The following is a 16890-nucleotide window of genomic DNA, read 5'->3' on the forward strand; positions in this document are numbered from 1 at the left end:
TTGGTATGCATGCATTTACAGGCTGTGACACCGTCAGTGCATTCGCTGGCCGTGGGAAGATGACGACACTCAAGCAGTTGAAGATGAACAAGACATACCAGGATGCCTTTCAGGAAGTTGGTCGTTCATGGGAAGTGTCTACCGAACTTTTTGAGAAGTTACAGGAAATCACCTGCCACATGTACCTGCCAACTACCCAAACAACTGAGGTAAACAGGCTCCGTTATCAGCTGTTCTGTGCCAGACGTGGAGTGGTAGAGTCAAGTCAACTCCCTCCTTGCCAGGACTGCCTTTTCATGCATGCACTGCGTGCAAACTACCAGGCTGCGATCTGGAGGAGAAGTCTGCAGAGCCAGCCATGGGTTGCAAACCCAACAGACTGCGGTTGGATGATAGATAACGACGGAAAGCTTGTTGTCAAGTGGATGCAAGGGGCACCAGCACCAGAAGCTATTATACAGCTACTGTCCTGCAAGTGTGTGCGGTCATGTGAACTTCCTCAGTGTACTTGCCTCAGCAATGGCCTGAAGTGCACAGACATGTGCAGATTACAGACATGCCAGAACAAGGGTACTGAAGACGAGCCAGTAGAACAACAGTCAGATTCAGAGTCCGATGTTGAAGATATTATGGAGTAACATATATATATATATATATATATATATATATATATATATATGCACATGACATGTTCAGTGTGTATTTACATAACTTGGATTAAATTTTGTTACAAATACTACATCTAGTCACTCCGGGTGGTACCGATATCGTCATATTTGGTTCTTGGCTCATGCTAAAATTCCTGTGGAACACCTAAAGGGTTAACAGTTTTTAAAAATGAGTTTTGAACAGCTTGAGGGGTGTAGTTTGCAAAATGGGGTAATTTATGGGTGGTTTCTGTTATGTAAGCCCCTTAAAGTGACTTCAGAAGTGACTTGGTCCTTTGAAAAGTGGGTTTTGCTGTAAATGTGAAAAATTGCGCATAAAACTATAAGCCCTATTACGTCGTAAAACAATAAGGTTTCATTTTCAAAATGATGCCAATATGAAGTAAACATGTGGGGAGTGTAAATTAATAACTATTATGGGGGGTATCAGTATTTTTGTAAAAAGCAGAGAATTTCAAAGTTAAAAAATTGCCGATTTTTCCAAAATTTCCGAATATTTAGCATTTTTTTATATAGAAAGGTAAAATATATTGACTCCCATTTAGCACTGACGTGAAGTACAATATGTCACGAGAAAACAATCTCAGAATGGCTTGGATAGGTGAAAGCGTTCCAAAGTTATTAGCCCATGAAGTGGCACAGGTCAGATTGGCTTAGGCACTTGGGTACAAATAGGCCTAGGGCTGAAGGGGTTAATAAGCTACGTATATGTAAGGGCTATCATATCAAAAAATAAACTACAGACATGCATCTACCTAAAAATACCAAAGAAAATTAGTCACTCCGGGTGGTACCGATATCTGGCCCGGCTCATGGACTAATTGCCAACAAAGGGTTTTCAACCAAGTATTAAAAATGAACATTTTATTTAAAATTATTGAATCTGTCCAATTACTTCTGGTCCCTTTAAAAACAGGGTGGCACATGTTAAGGAGCTGAAACTCCTAAACCCCTCATCCAATTTTAATGTGGATACCCTCAAATGAAAGCTGAAAGTCTGAACTTCAACTGCATCTGAATTGTTTTGTTTAAAATTCATTGTGGTAATGTCTATGACCAAAATTAGAAAAATGATGTCTCTGTCCAAATATATATGGACCTAACTGTATATACTCCAGCCTGCTGCAGGAGAGACTACAGAGGTAACAACATATATACTCCAGCCTGCTGCAGGAGAGACTACAGAGGTAACAACATATATACTCCAGCCAGCTGCAGGAGAGAATAGAGGTAAGAACATATATACTCCAGCCTGCAGGAGAGACTACAGAGGTAACAACATATATACTCCAGCCTGCTGCAGGAGAGACTACAGAGGTAACAACATATATACTCCAGCCTGCTGCAGGAGAGACTACAGAGGTAACAACATATATACTCCAGCCTGCTGCAGGAGAGACTACAGAGGTAACAACATATATACTCCAGCCTGCTGCAGGAGAGACTACAGAGGTAACAACATATATACTCCAGCCTGCAGCAGGAGAGACTACAGAGGTAACAACATATATACTCCAGCCTGCTGCAGGAGAGACTACAGAGGTAACAACATATATACTCCAGCCTGCTGCAGGAGAGACTACAGAGGTAACAACATATATACTCCAGCATGCTGCAGGAGAGACTACAGAGGTAACAACATATATACTCCAGCCTGCTGCAGGAGAGACTACAGAGGTAACAACATATATACTCCAGCCTGCTGCAGGAGAGACTACAGAGGTAACAACATATATACTCCAGCCTGCAGGAGAGACTACAGAGGTAACAACATATATACTCCAGCCTGCTGCAGGAGAGACTAGAGAGGTAACAACATATATACTCCAGCCTGCTGCAGGAGAGACTACAGAGGTAACAACATATATACTCCAGCCTGCTGCAGGAGAGACTACAGAGGTAACAACATATATACTCCAGCCTGCAGGAGAGACTACAGAGGTAACAACATATATACTCCAGCCTGCTGCTGGAGAGACTACAGAGGTAACAACATATATACTCCAGCCTGCTGCTGGAGAGACTACAGAGGTAACAACATATATACTCCAGCCTGCTGCAGGAGAGACTACAGAGGTAACAACATATATACTCCAGCCTGCTGCAGGAGAGACTACAGAGGTAACAACATATATCCTCCAGCCTGCTGCAGGAGAGACTACAGAGGTAACAACATATATACTCCAGCCTGCTGCAGGAGAGACTACAGAGGTAACAACATATATACTCCAGCCTGCAGGAGAGACTACAGAGGTAACAACATATATACTCCTGCCTGCTTTAGAAGAGACTACAGAGGTAACAACATATATACGCCAGCCTGCTGCAGGAGAGACTACAGAGGTAACAACATATATACTCCTGCCTGCTTTAGAAGAGACTACAGAGGTAACAACATATATACGCCAGCCTGCTGCAGGAGAGACTACAGAGGTAACAACATATATACTCCAGCCTGCTGCAGGAGAGACTACAGAGGTAACAACATATATACTCCAGCCTGCTGCAGGAGAGACTACAGAGGTAACAACATATATACTCCAGCCTGCTGCAGGAGAGACTACAGAGGTAACAACATATATACTACAGCCTGCTGCAGGAGAGACTACAGAGGTAACAACATATATACTCCAGCCTGCTGCAGGAGAGAATACAGAGGTAACAACATATATACTACAGCCTGCAGCAGGAGAGACTACAGAGGTAACAACATATATACTACAGCCTGCTGCAGGAGAGACTACAGAGGTAACAACATATATACTCCAGCCTGCTGCAGGAGAGACTACAGAGGTAACAACATATATACTCCAGCCTGCTGCAGGAGAGACTACAGAGGTAACAACATATATACTCCAGCCTGCTGCAGGAGAGACTAGAGAGGTAACAACATATATACTCCAGCCTGCTGCAGGAGAGACTACAGAGGTAACAACATATATACTCCAGCCTGCAGCAGGAGAGACTACAGAGGTAACAACATATATACTACAGCCTGCTGCAGGAGAGACTACAGAGGTAACAACATATATACTACAGCCTGCTGCAGGAGAGACTACAGAGGTAACAACATATATACTCCAGCCTGCAGCAGGAGAGACTACAGAGGTAACAACATATATACTACAGCCTGCAGCAGGAGAGACTACAGAGGTAACAACATATATACTACAGCCTGCTGCAGGAGAGACTACAGAGGTAACAACATATATACTACAGCTTGCTGCAGGAGAGACTACAGAGGTAACAACATATATACTCCAGCCTGCAGCAGGACAGACTACAGAGGTAACAACATATATACTCCAGCCTGCTGCAGGAGAGATGACAGAGGTAACAACATATATACTCCAGCCTGCTGCAGGAGAGAATACAGAGGTAACAACATATATACTCCAGCCTGCAGCAGGAGAGACTACAGAGGTAACAACATATATACTACAGCCTGCTGCAGGAGAGACTACAGAGGTAACAACATATATACTACAGCCTGCTGCAGGAGAGACTACAGAGGTAACAACATATATACTACAGCTTGCTGCAGGAGAGACTACAGAGGTAACAACATATATACTCCAGCCTGCAGCAGGACAGACTACAGAGGTAACAACATATATACTCCAGCCTGCTGCAGGACAGACTACAGAGGTAACACCATATTCTCACAGACGAACACAGTCTGCAAATTCTCTAACTTATCGATCAATTGGAGTTTAACTTTAAAACAGTTTGAACCAATTACCTATTGATGAGTGAATCTGTCACTTGGGAATTTTGTTGAAAAATGCTGATAAGGTTGCTGGGTAATGAGAGGTAACTGCAAAGATGGCTGATCTGGCTCAATCCGCTCACTGAAAATGTAAAAATAACTATTATTTGTAGCTATGCACATGATGGTCTTGGGATATTTTATAGAAAATGTGACAAGTGTATACATAAATTGAAGGGGTTATTCGGGGAAAACAAGTTATAATGTGGATAGATGATAATGATTTTTGTGGGCACCGACAGATGGGACCTGAACCGATAGGGGAATCATTATTCCTGCTACAACGGAGAGGCGGGTCGAATGCATTATCGCAGCTCCATTCATGGGGTGCCAGAAGAACCTGAGAGCAGCGCTTAGGAGCCACGGGCAATGAATGAAGTGACGCTCGAGCCTGCATACTGCCTACTGGTGCATGTCCCAGCGGTCGGACCCTCACTAATCAACACATTATCATCTGTGTCAGTACAATGTGTCATTGCTGCAGCGGCACAAGAAACTGGTGATAGATGACCGGACTCTCTCCCAGCAATGGAATACCCCTATAAATACAAAACTGATGGAAATAATAGGAGTACACACTGCATAGTAAAATCATAAATATAAATATACTTATTTATTTTTTTTACAAAATCTCAAAAAATATCCTGTCTGGACCACTGATACCATGATTATGATATAACAGGATTAGTACTATACCTGGCAACTCCGTAGGTGCTGGGACACCATTTAGGTAATGGAAAAACAGAGCTGAACACCTAAGGAAGGGCAGAATTGCTGTTTTTATTGCCCTGCACAGGTGCCAACCGGAGGACCACGTCTTCATAGAACTTTAAAATGAAAAGGAAGGAAGGAGATCAGGACAAAAGTACAAACAGTGTATCACAGATAAGTAATGCCCATTATATGGCAGACTATGAGAGGACCTGTCCGCTCCCCTGTATCAATACCTTGGTTCCTATATGCCCGCTTTGTTCTTGTCCTATACTTATATATAATTATATATATAATTGTGCAATACAATTCAGCCTGCACGACAAAATAAAAATGACTCCCTCTCCCTGACTCTCTGTACACAGCGCTGAGATTCCAGCACTGTTCTCATGTCCGGAATTGTCTGCAGCACTGATGTCAAATGGTTAGCACTGCAGCCAATAAATGAGCTCAGCCGCTTTGCCAGAGAAGACGGCTCCGATTGGCTGCAGCGCTGTAGATGTGATTTCAGCACTGCAGACAATAACAGACACCAGTAGCAGGGCGGAGACTCAGAGTTGGACCTGGGGAGGGTGAATAAACAATGGGGTATTTGTTAAATTTTTTTTTAACAACCTTCACCCGAAAACTCCTTTAAAGAGGCTACAACAATGACGCGAGCACTACGGGCCCTTTCACAAGGCTAGCTGGTGAGTGGCAAACGATTGCTCTCTTTAGGCAACCTCTTTAATACATGCCTTAGGTCGAATAAGCCTAATGAGTGTTGTAAAGGGCTCAGAACCTCAATAATAGCCAAAGTAACAGAAAGCGGCTCATTGTTTGTAGTGGCGCTGCAGGGAGAAAGAATAATAGTCACCTACATACATCCCCAGCAATTAAAATATCATCTCCTCAATGGCCAAGCCCCTTTAATAAATTTGCTGAGCCCCCGGGATCATTAAATTACAAAGTCACAAACAATCACATCTGCATAAATAACGGTGATGCTGCCTGAGTCTGCAGATAGTGCATCGAGTGTACTGTGCCAAGCACTGCTCCTGAGTGAGGTCCACCGGGAAATACACCGGTTCCCCGATGGGCCAGTCCAAGCCTGAACATACAGCCTCTCACCTTCCGGTACACCGACAGATTGTCCTATACAGAGCCAGTGCAGCCTGTTCCTCTTCTCCATCTGGGCATTCCTGCTCCATTTCATCTTCTAATACAATACAAATGTGATAATTTAGATACCAATGGCTTATTCTAGCATAAAACATCTTTAGAATCATTCTATTACTTCCATGTGTCCCCCTTTGGAGCTGCTGTGGGTATGGCTATGGACAGAATTGGTCTTCTTCCCCATCTGGCAGCTGACAGTATAGTCATGTCATACTTCCTCTGCAGAACGAGTCTTCTGAGCTATAATTCTGTGCTACTGCAGAGACATTACTCCTTTCCTGACAAGCAGGCAGGAAACTATTTCTATTGGCTGCTCTGTAATATATGACTGTGCATGTGTGTCAGCCAATTTGGTGGACGTGCACAGGGTTATAAACTGTGAACACCAGGTGGCGCCATACTAGGTTAGTAAATGTAATAATGATTCACTGAATTCTCCTTTTAATTAAATGGCAAAATTGTTTATTATGATTTAAACAAAGAATGCCAATTACTGGAGGGACAACCCCTTTAAGTTAAAAAATGGTCCCGTTAGCAGGTGCATATATTGATGAATCTATTCGTCATTCTTGGTCACAAGTGTGGATTGCTAGAGACTGAAATATTACATTGCCCCTAAAACCTGGAAACAAAACTACAGTATAAAGCATGGGGGATGGACAGCAAAGCAACCTGAGCGTCTGCTGAGACTTGTGATGAATTTCAGACTACTTTAGATTTCAATAGATGATGAATCAAACATATAATTATGGAATATGGCTATAGAGGAAGAAAAAAAACAGCTAAACTGGCAAATATTACTTAAAAGAGTATCAATTATTAAACTCACGACTGGCATCTGCTGAAATGTACTAAGTGCCATGGTCATTATGCAGGGTGCTGAATTTAGGATGAAATCTCCTTACCTGGACTGGATGTGAGCACTATCTGAATGATATGTGCCATGGTCGCTAAGTGAAAAAGATACAGATCCCCAATGCCTAAGCTGTACCCCGAAAAGTCCTGGCACTGCACGGATTGAAAGGAAAGCACCAAGCTGACCTGTAAGAAAAAACACAGAGTCATCAGAAATAATCACATTAACGCTGACAGTTTAACATAGTTTTATGTATGGTAGTTGTCGGTTTCCAAAGATTCAATTTTTTATCACAGGGGTGTCGAATTTTCGCACAACCCCATCTTATATGTCCGTGTCCTCCGAGTAAAATAAGAAAAGCTCCTACTTCTAGCGGTGGCGCCGTTCCAGCATGGTTGGCGCTGGCTTTCCTGGTGAGTATAAGTTATTTTACTGGGGAATTTAAAGGGTTATTACCATCCTCAATACCCTATCCCAATATGTAGTAGGTGTAATAGAATCATTACAATGTTAGAGTTGGAAGGGACCTCCAGGGTCATAGTGTCCAACCCCCTGCTCAATGCAGAAGTCACTAAATCATCCCAGACAGATGTCTGTCCAGCTTCTGTTTGAAGACTTCCATTGAAGGAGAACTCATCGCCTCTCGTGGCAGCTTGGTCCACTCATTGATCACCCTCACTGTCAAAAAGTACTTTCTAACATCTAATCTGTATCTTCTCCCTTTTCCTTCCATTGCTTCTCATGTTTCCATGTGCAAATGAGAATAATGATGATCCCTCTATACTGTGACATCTCTTCAGATATTTGTAGACAGCTATTAACCCCTTCCCGACCTCCGCCGTCCTATTACTGCGGAGGTCGGTACCCCCGCTTTGATGCTGGCTGCAGCGGTGAGCCTGCATCAAAGCCGGGACATGTCAGCTGTTTTGAACAGTTGACTTGTGCCTGCAATAGCGGTGGGTGAAATCGGGATTCACCCGTCGCTATTAACTAGTTAAATGGCGCTGTCCAACGTATCTGCACCAAAATGGTATAATTAAAAACGTCAGCTCGGCACACAAAAAGTAAGCCCTCACCTGACCCGAGATCCCGAAATATGGAGATGCTACGGGTATTGGAAAATGGCGTTTTTTTGGGTTTTTTTTTAGCAAAGTTTGGAATTTTTTTTTACTACTTAAATAAAAAAATAACCTCGACATGTTTGGTGTCTATGAACTTGCAATGACCTGGAGAATCACAATGGCAGGTCAGTTTTAGCATTTAGTGAACCTAGCAAAAAAGCCAAAAAAAAACAAGTGTGGGATTGCACTTTTTTTTGCAATTTCACCGCACTTGGAATTTTTTTCCCGTTTTCTAGTACACGACATGCTAAAATCAATGATGTCGTTCAAAAGTGCAACTTGTCCCGCAAAAAACAAGCCCTCACGTGGCCATATTGATGGAAAAATAAAAAAGTTATGGCTCTGGAGAGGAGGGGAGCGAAAAACTAAAACACGGAAAAGGGCAAGGTCGTGAAGGGGTTAAGTCTCCTCTTAGCTTTCTTTTTTGCAAGCTAAACATTCCCAGATCCTTTAACCATTCCTCGTAGGACATAGCTTGCAGTCTGCTCACCATCCTGGTCGCTCTTCTCTGAACTTGCTCTAGTTTTTCAATCTCTTTTTAAAATGTAGTGCCCAGAGCTGTACACAGTATTCCAGATGAGGCCTGACCAAGGAGGAGTAGAGGGGGATAATTACTTCACGTGATCTAGATTCTATGCTTCCCTTAATACATCCTAGAACTGTGTTTGCCTTTTTTGTTGCTGCATCACACTGTTGACTCATGTGCAGTCTGTGATCTTGTAGTATACCCAAGTCTTTTTCATGCGTGCTGTTGCTTAGGTCTATTCCTCCCATTTTATTGCTCTAATTTTCATTTTTGCTTGCCCAGATGTAGAATCTTGCATTTCTCCCTGTTAAATACAATTCTATTAATCACTGCCCGTTGTTCAAGCTTGTCTAGATCCTTCTGAATTCTTTCTCTGTCTTCTCTAGTGTTAGCAATCCTCCTAGCTTTGCATCGTCTGCAAATTTGATCAGTTTACCTTCAGTTACCTTATCTAGAACATTTATAAAAATGTTGAACAACACTGGGGCCAGAACAGAGCCTTGTTGTACCCCATTTGAAACACTCTTCCAATTGGATGTGCAACCATTTATCATCACTCTGAGTATGATCACTGAGCCAGTTATGAATCCACCAAACCATAGCCTTGTCAATCTCATTCTTGGTCATTTCTTCAATAAGGATAGTATGAGACACTTTATCAAATGCTTTGCTGAAGTCGAGATATACCATATCAACAGCATTTCCCTGATCCACCCAGTCAGTGATTCCACCATAGAAGGAAATTAGATTAGTCTGGCATGGCTTGTTTGCTACAAACACATTCTAGCTCTGGTTAATAATAATATTAGCAAATACCTCCTATCAGAAATGTAGTAAAGTGCTTACCCCATGTGCAGGTCATTGCAGTAGCTTAGGTTACAACCACTATATCTAACTGTCACTATATGAGTCATCGTAACTATGGATATCTAAGCCACTGAAATGCCCTGCACATGGGGTAGGTGACATAGCGAATCAGAAGAACTACACTACATTAGTAATTGGCGGTATTTGCTAATATTATTATTATTACACCTACTGCATATTGGGATAGGGCTCTTGTAGATGAGAATACACCTTTATGTTAATTATCATCAAATTCTTAGGTAATATGGGGGCCTTGGTTCACCCATCATGACCCTCTTCTCTTGGCCAAGAGTACTCTCACTCTGGAGAACCTGACCTATTCTGGACAGCACATTTAACGAGAATGAACACTGTGTAATGCCTACTTTTTCCCATGGAGGCGCTGCAGGGAAAGGAACATTTTCTGCCAGGTTTTGTTTTAACAGAAAAAAACTTACTTGGTGTTTAAAGTTGGGTGCTTAACGTGAAGGGGCCCTTCTATTAAGTAGGGATGGTCCAAAGAAAACAAGACTATAATCCACTACTGAGCAATTTTTCATTTTGTGCTTCCTCCCCCCTTCTTTTCCTCCAACAGCCATATTTTTTTTCTTTTAGATTTTTATCGACATAGCCGTATGAGGAATCATATTTTGCAGGAGGAGTTGCAGTTTTGAGTGAGACACCATTCACTTTAGCCATACAATGTAAATGGGGTTAAATGGTGTAAAAGTGCAATACCACCATTGTTTTTCGGGTTTTGTTTGTACGGCATTAATTGCGAGGTAAAAACAAAAACAAAACCATGATTTTCGATATCAGTACAATTACGGACATACCTAGCTTGTATAGTTTATTATATTTTATAGTGGCTAAAAAAATTTCAGACTTTTGTAAGAATCTGCATTTTGGGCCAGAGCAAAAAATTTGCCCTTTTTAGGTCTAGTTTTTGACATTTTTTTGCTTGTTTTTGATTACACTAAATTCTTTTAATTTGGGTATTTTTTAAAGTTTATTTGATATGTTTTTTTTCCCTCTATTCTGGAAAGACGTGAAGCTAATGAAAAACAAAAAATGAAAAAAATTCACAATCGGGTGGAAAACTGTTCCTAAATATCAGCAATTACCCATAAAATGGCTAAAAACACTCACCATTAAATGGAACATGTCTATGTCCAGTATGCCGGGTGCTTCTTCACTGTCCTCCTGATGTACGATGGCTGTGTGAAAACATAAAATCACTTGAACAGTTAAATTAACGTATTTCAGATGATTTTTAAGAGAAAATATTGTGGTTCTAACTTTTCGTTACGGCGTTTTCAGTGCACATGCTTGGAAAATATCATGAAATATGCGTCTTATGAATAAATTAGGGGTCTCAAATATGCACCCCGGGGTGTGCATGCACCCCCCCCTGGGCCTGTCTGCACCCCCCCCCCCCGGGCCTGTCGTCTGCACCTCGAGCGGAACGGAGCTCCCGAGACATTTTGGGGACAGCAGAGAGGCGCTGAACGAGGAGCGCAGTGTGTCGGAACAGAGGCACCGCTATATGGAGAGGAATATTTTATTTTTCTAATTAAGCCCTTCCCAACACCTATCGTAACATGTATGGCGGGGCAGAAGGAGGCTACTTACTGCAAATCACAGTACATGTACAGGGTTAGGATGACGCTCGCTCGCAAGCAGAGCCGGCACCAACATCAGCGGGTGTACCGCCTGCCGTAATGGTGAAGATCGGTATTAAACCCTTAGATACGGCTGACAATAGTAGTAGCGGCATTTAGACAGTTATTTTAAGGAGGACAGCTTTTTACTGACACACAAAAAATATAAAACAAAAAGTGATAAAGAAAATGTAAATAGTAAAAAACAAAACGGTATCACTGAAAAAGCCATCTGGTTAAGTAAGGAACGCGGCCTGTTAACTTCAAATTTTATTTTTTTCTGTGTGGCACATTTACCCAACCGAGTTGAGGCCTTGAGACCCCCGTTCTAAGCAGTACAATACAAGTCAACAGGAAGGCTAACAAACAACGCTATGGGCCTCTGTTTGAGCATTTTCACATTTTGCATCAGAAACGGTTTCTTTATTGATTAATGAAGGCAAAAAAAAACAAAACAAAAAAAAAACAAAATAGGAAAAAAGTAAAAAAGACAACCACAAAATGGTGGAAGAAAGGGTAAAGAAAACCTGCCAGTGGTCAAAAATCATGAAGAAAGCGCTTCTTTAAATGTATTTGTTAGTGTCAGCCTCCTGTTGGCAGCAGCCTACACCCATGGTTTCCTGTGTTGCCCAATGAAGTGCCCGAGCAAAGACGTTGTAGGATGAAAAAAAAATAAAAATGATGAGGTGTCCTAAAGAGCTTTCCTCTTGGAAAACCTAGTGGGTTCATATGAATTTAAAACACGTCGTCTGCACATACAGATAGGCTACGACTTGCAGTTTTGAGGGACACCACTAACTACCATATAATGTACTGAAAACTAGTAGAAAAATTCCAAATGGGGTGACATAAAAAGCAGTTCCAACTTTGTATTTTGGGTTTTGTTTTTTCAAAGTTCATTGTGCACAAAAAAATAAAAGATACGGCAATGTGATTTTTCAGGTCAGTGTGATCATAGCAATAATAAACTTACATTATTTATTTATTTTTTCTATGCATCTCTTAGCAGTCAAAAAAAAAAATCAGGATTGTGAAAAAAAAATTGGTTTGCATTGCCATTTTAAGAATTTCACTTAAAGAAAATTCAGCGCCTCCTTCGCATTCTTCACCTGCCTCCTGGCTTCAAGCTACTCAGCTTAGTGTCACGTAGGAGGCAGGAGGCTCCAGACCTATTTCTACCTGTAGTGTCTTGTATTTCTTTTTTTTTAGTAAACTTCTCTTTTCACCTTTAGTTTAGGGAAACAGATTCGTAATGGACCTGTAATTGCCTTTTGTCTCCTGCCTGTCCATTAAAGCATGACTCTTTGCATGGAGCAAAGAGGATCCAGGATGAAGTGTCTTAAAGACATACGGATATAGTCCCTTGCCTGCATCTTTCTGCATTGCGTTAGCCCCCTTAACCCGCTTCACTCGCTGTCTAATTGTGCCGAAATTTTTTCCTCCTTGGCACCTTACTTTTTTTTTCCAGATCACCCACGCATTAGTTTCTCTCTGCCTGTGCTCGGTGGACTCCTGGTCTCTCCCAAGGACCTCCTTGCTTTGCTCCCTTGGACCTCTCCAGTCCTTATTGCGCCATCCTGCAGCCTTCTGCTATTCCTGCTGGAGTCGGACCTCTAATTTAGGCATCAGATTCTGATGCACCCCTGCTCACCCAGCAAATCAGGTTCGTGCACACGCAAGCTTATTCCCCATGTTTTAACCTGTTCCCCCTGCTAGCTTTCCATTGCCTGCTGCCTGACTGAGGCAGCAGATATCTTTCCTCTGCTTCAAGTCATCAGCCTTGTTCTCCTCCCGGGTGAGAGGAATCGTGCATGGCCATCTGAGCGCCATCCCAGGACAGGGTAGGCTGTCTGTGCCCCCGGGGACCAACACTCGTGAGACCCCAGCAGCCGCCTCCCCAGTCAGAATAAGCGCTCCTCTTCTGTCTACCTCTCCTGGCCATCTACCATGCCAGTTCTCATAGAAGATCCCACAGGCTAGCCCGAACAGATGGCACTGGTCCCACACTTGGCCTACACCCTATGTCAGCGCAAAAACTGCCATCATGCCAACCACTACGACCACCACCTGGTACTCTGACTACTCCTCTGAATGAGTTAGAAGCATTACCTATTCCACAACAAAATGGCAGACCGCGGCGGAAGTCAAAGAAGCTTTGAGTGATTTTATTGTCTCGGCCTCGTTTTCTCTTTCACTTGGTACTTGTCATCTCTTTCCCCCTCTCCTGAGTCTCAACCAGCACAGGGATTGGCCCACCATTGCAACTTGGAACTAGACCTGGATTTCAACCAGACGCTGAAGCTCGAGACATTGCCAACAACCTTGTCAGTGCAGTCAACCAGTTTCTGAATGTAATGGAAGCAAATCCCGCTCATCCTGCAGAGACTGCATCCTTCAGACTGGTCGTGTGATCAGAAAGACGTTTTTACAGACAAATTTATATGGAAATGTTGTATCCTTTCAAAGTTTTTTTTTGTCACAAGCTGGTCTTCCTTCCAAAGATCATGACTCTCCCACTCTCAGACACAGCTTCAGTCAAGGTCCCAATGGCTAGATGTGTGGAATCCTTGGCTAAGTGAGTTGTTTGGCAAAGCCATAGGGCCCAGTTTTAACTTCCGTTTGGGTTGCAAAGGATGTTACTGCTGGGTCAGTACACCTGTGCCAAAGCATCTTTTCCGTGGCTACTACGACTGTATCATTGGAGATTCCCAGGTGGGTAAGTATCTCTCCTTTGTGTCGCCTACAGCTGCTGACTGTTCTGTTCAGATCTCAATCGACACTGTAGCAATCTGGCTCAAGTTGTGGTACAATGATCCAAAGGATCCCTTATTAACCTTCCCTTTTAGGGCTCCTGCCTGTTTGGAACCAAGATGGACAAAGATCATCTCCGTCGCCATAGGAGGACCCAGCTTCCAAAGACTGGTCCAAATGTCTTGTTGCCAGGCAGAGAATGCATCAGTGTTGTAATTTTCATCAATTCTCTTCCATTTGCCAAAAGAGACTGCTGCCCCTCAAGAAATCCAGTTCCATTTTTGCATTCGTATGACCAGTGGACAATTCCTCTAGTTCCAGAGGCAACAACTTTTTTTCAGTATCACAAAGCACCCTGACCCCAGGAACCATTTGGTTGGACGGCTGTCAAGGATGTGTGGACCTGCAGTCGATGACACTTAGATCAGATACATGATGGATCTCCTCCACATGGATGGCCCCTCCCATTTTGTCGATTTTGTAACCGGAAGTGACTATCTCCCTGACCCAGGCGTCATCGACCACCGACAACCATGTGTCCCGGAAGAGAAGAAGTAGGACTTCAACCCTGGAGCGATTCCGGGATGGGGGAGACCCGTCATGCAGAGGAGAACTGTTGGCGCGAGACCCTGAAGGCTTGGAAAAGTGACTCTTAGGTTGCCAGTGAGACGCTGGTTTGAAGGACGACTTATTCCTTTCCCCCTGGGCAGAAGAGCGGACCTGTTGTGAGGATGTCCCTGAAGAAGAGAAGGACCAAAAGGAATGAAATTGAAGCGACCTTTTACTATTAAAAGGGTGCTTAGGTTTGGACTGGAGAAGCGAGGTGCTTTTCCTGCCGGTAGCATCCGAGATTATTTGATCCAGCTTGGACCCAAAAAGTCTAGAGCCTTGGAAGGCAAGATCAGTGAGGGACTTTTTTGATGGAGGATCTGCATTCCATGCTTTCAACCAGAGAGTGCGGTGTATAGCAACGATGTTGCTGGTAGCCCTGGGAGAGCAACCAGCTGCATCTAAGGAAGCAGTCAAAAGACATTTTCCAGCATGGGCAATCTGATCTGCCATCTCATCCAGAGGAGCTGCCGCTAAAATACCCTAATGAAGCATTCTTGCCCAGGCAGACATGGACGTTGCCATCCACGTGGAGGCAAAAATGGGAGGGGCCAGCTGCTTCAAAGGTTGTCTTATTCAAGGATTCAATCTGCCTATCCGTAGAATCCTTAAGAGATGCGTAAAACTGACCGATCCACATTAGGGGATTCTGCCCAGTTACCATTGAGGTCTAAAGGGATAGAAAATATCTAGCAACTTCCTTCCTGGAAGCGCTTTTAAGAGTTTTCCCAGTGTTTAGGTAAAACCGCCTCAAATTCCCTGTGATTAGGGAAACTCCGGGAAGTACGTTTTACCCATTTGAAGGAAACAGAGTACTCCTGAGCAGGGGCCTGATCCTCCTCCTTTAGGCTCAATGTTTGGGTAATTGCCAAGATGAGGCTATTTACCATATCCTGCATCTTTGAGGTCTGGTCTGTATCGGACTCAGACTGGGAATCCACATCTGACCCAACAACCGCCTCCGAGGTGGGGGCATGGGGTGAGGAATGCATCCAGGAGGATGAAGAGGGACCCGGAGAACTAGAGGAAGAACTGGAAAGAGACCGCTTCCTTTGCTCTGTAGCTGATTTGTCACTGTGAAGCTCGCGGTCAGGTGCATGCGAATCACTGTGAGAGGCGTTCGGAGCACTGGTGGCATTAGACAGATGTCGAAGGCGCTCCAGGACTTGGACCAGGGACTGTGAAACTATTGTCAGGTCGGAGACCGACAGACATGGCAACAGCCCATTCCGGAGGGAGGGGAGTGCTCTCATCCTGGGCGTTAGAGGGCTCCTGCGGGGCAGACGTGGTGGAGGGGCTGCAGAACAGGCAGAAAGGGGAGGTCTGGCCTGAAGACCACTCCCTTCTGCAGAGGGCACAGGCGTAGTGAATTACAGTGGGCTTAGAGGGGCAAGAAGAAGCCTCTCTAGGGTTGGGCATAAGTTGAGCCTTGGGGATACTGCTAAGGAGGAGCCAAGACAAAAGAAACAGAGCCTACCCAAAGTCAGCGATGACCAGCAGAAAGAACTGTGGGAGCTGTGTCCACCTGTGAGCAGAGTGTCCGCAGATCTACAGAGAGCGCAGTATATGGCTGTGTCCCCCGTGTGCAGAGCATCCTCCGGTCTGCAGAGAGCGCAGAATATGGTGGCGTAAGAAAAACAGTGCAGACTTGGCATGCTGAAGTCTGTTGGCCGGTGAAAGGAAAAGCTGTCATCCTATTGGCTGACACGCCTGGGGCGTGAATAACCAGGAGGATCTGCTGGTCGGCGAAAGCTAAAGTCCCCCTCCGACTGGCTGACACAGACAGGAAGGGGAAGCTCCGTGATAGGAGTGGAAGAAAACGCGCCGAAAAAGCGCGTGATGCGAGGAGCATGGAAAGAAGAAGAGGATGAAGAAGCCTCTTATTGGACACAAAAGGGCGCACGATTCAAACATGCGGCGGTGTAAAAGTAAGACAGGGTGGCAAGGGGAGGGGGAGTGTCTGCAAATACAGAGTCCAGCCATGAGAAAAATAGCCACAGCTGTTCACTACCACTGACGGCGCCCTGTCCCTTTGCGATGAAGGGGACAGTGCTCCCAGGGATGATGCCTGTCGCTGCGGAGGGAACCATACTTGTGCGGTGAGTCCGGGTCCCTCTGCAGCGATGAGGATAACAGCAGGAGCCCTCAGGGTGGGCGAGAGTCACTGGAATCGGGCATCCTCTTTCCCACTCCGTATCCAGATGGTGCAGAAAA

At 44.1% G+C, this 16890-nt stretch overlaps 1 protein-coding gene across 2 annotated transcripts in view; it reads right to left on the reverse strand.

Annotated features, from left to right (window-relative positions):
- Positions 1-16890, reverse strand: part of UBR2 (ubiquitin protein ligase E3 component n-recognin 2) — a 139211-nt gene that overhangs the window by 17361 nt on the left and 104960 nt on the right. For both annotated transcript variants that reach the window (XM_077282341.1, XM_077282340.1), the window contains exons 38-42: positions 10805-10872; positions 7212-7347; positions 6259-6346; positions 5134-5264; positions 4411-4519 (exon numbers count right to left, since the gene is read on the reverse strand). In XM_077282341.1, the coding sequence (XP_077138456.1) occupies positions 4411-4519; positions 5134-5264; positions 6259-6346; positions 7212-7347; positions 10805-10872 (532 nt within the window). The remainder of the gene's footprint in view (positions 1-4410; positions 4520-5133; positions 5265-6258; positions 6347-7211; positions 7348-10804; positions 10873-16890) is intronic.

Source organism: Ranitomeya variabilis, chromosome 2 (assembly GCF_051348905.1).
Source record: "Ranitomeya variabilis isolate aRanVar5 chromosome 2, aRanVar5.hap1, whole genome shotgun sequence".
Taxonomy (NCBI): domain Eukaryota; kingdom Metazoa; phylum Chordata; class Amphibia; order Anura; family Dendrobatidae; genus Ranitomeya; species Ranitomeya variabilis.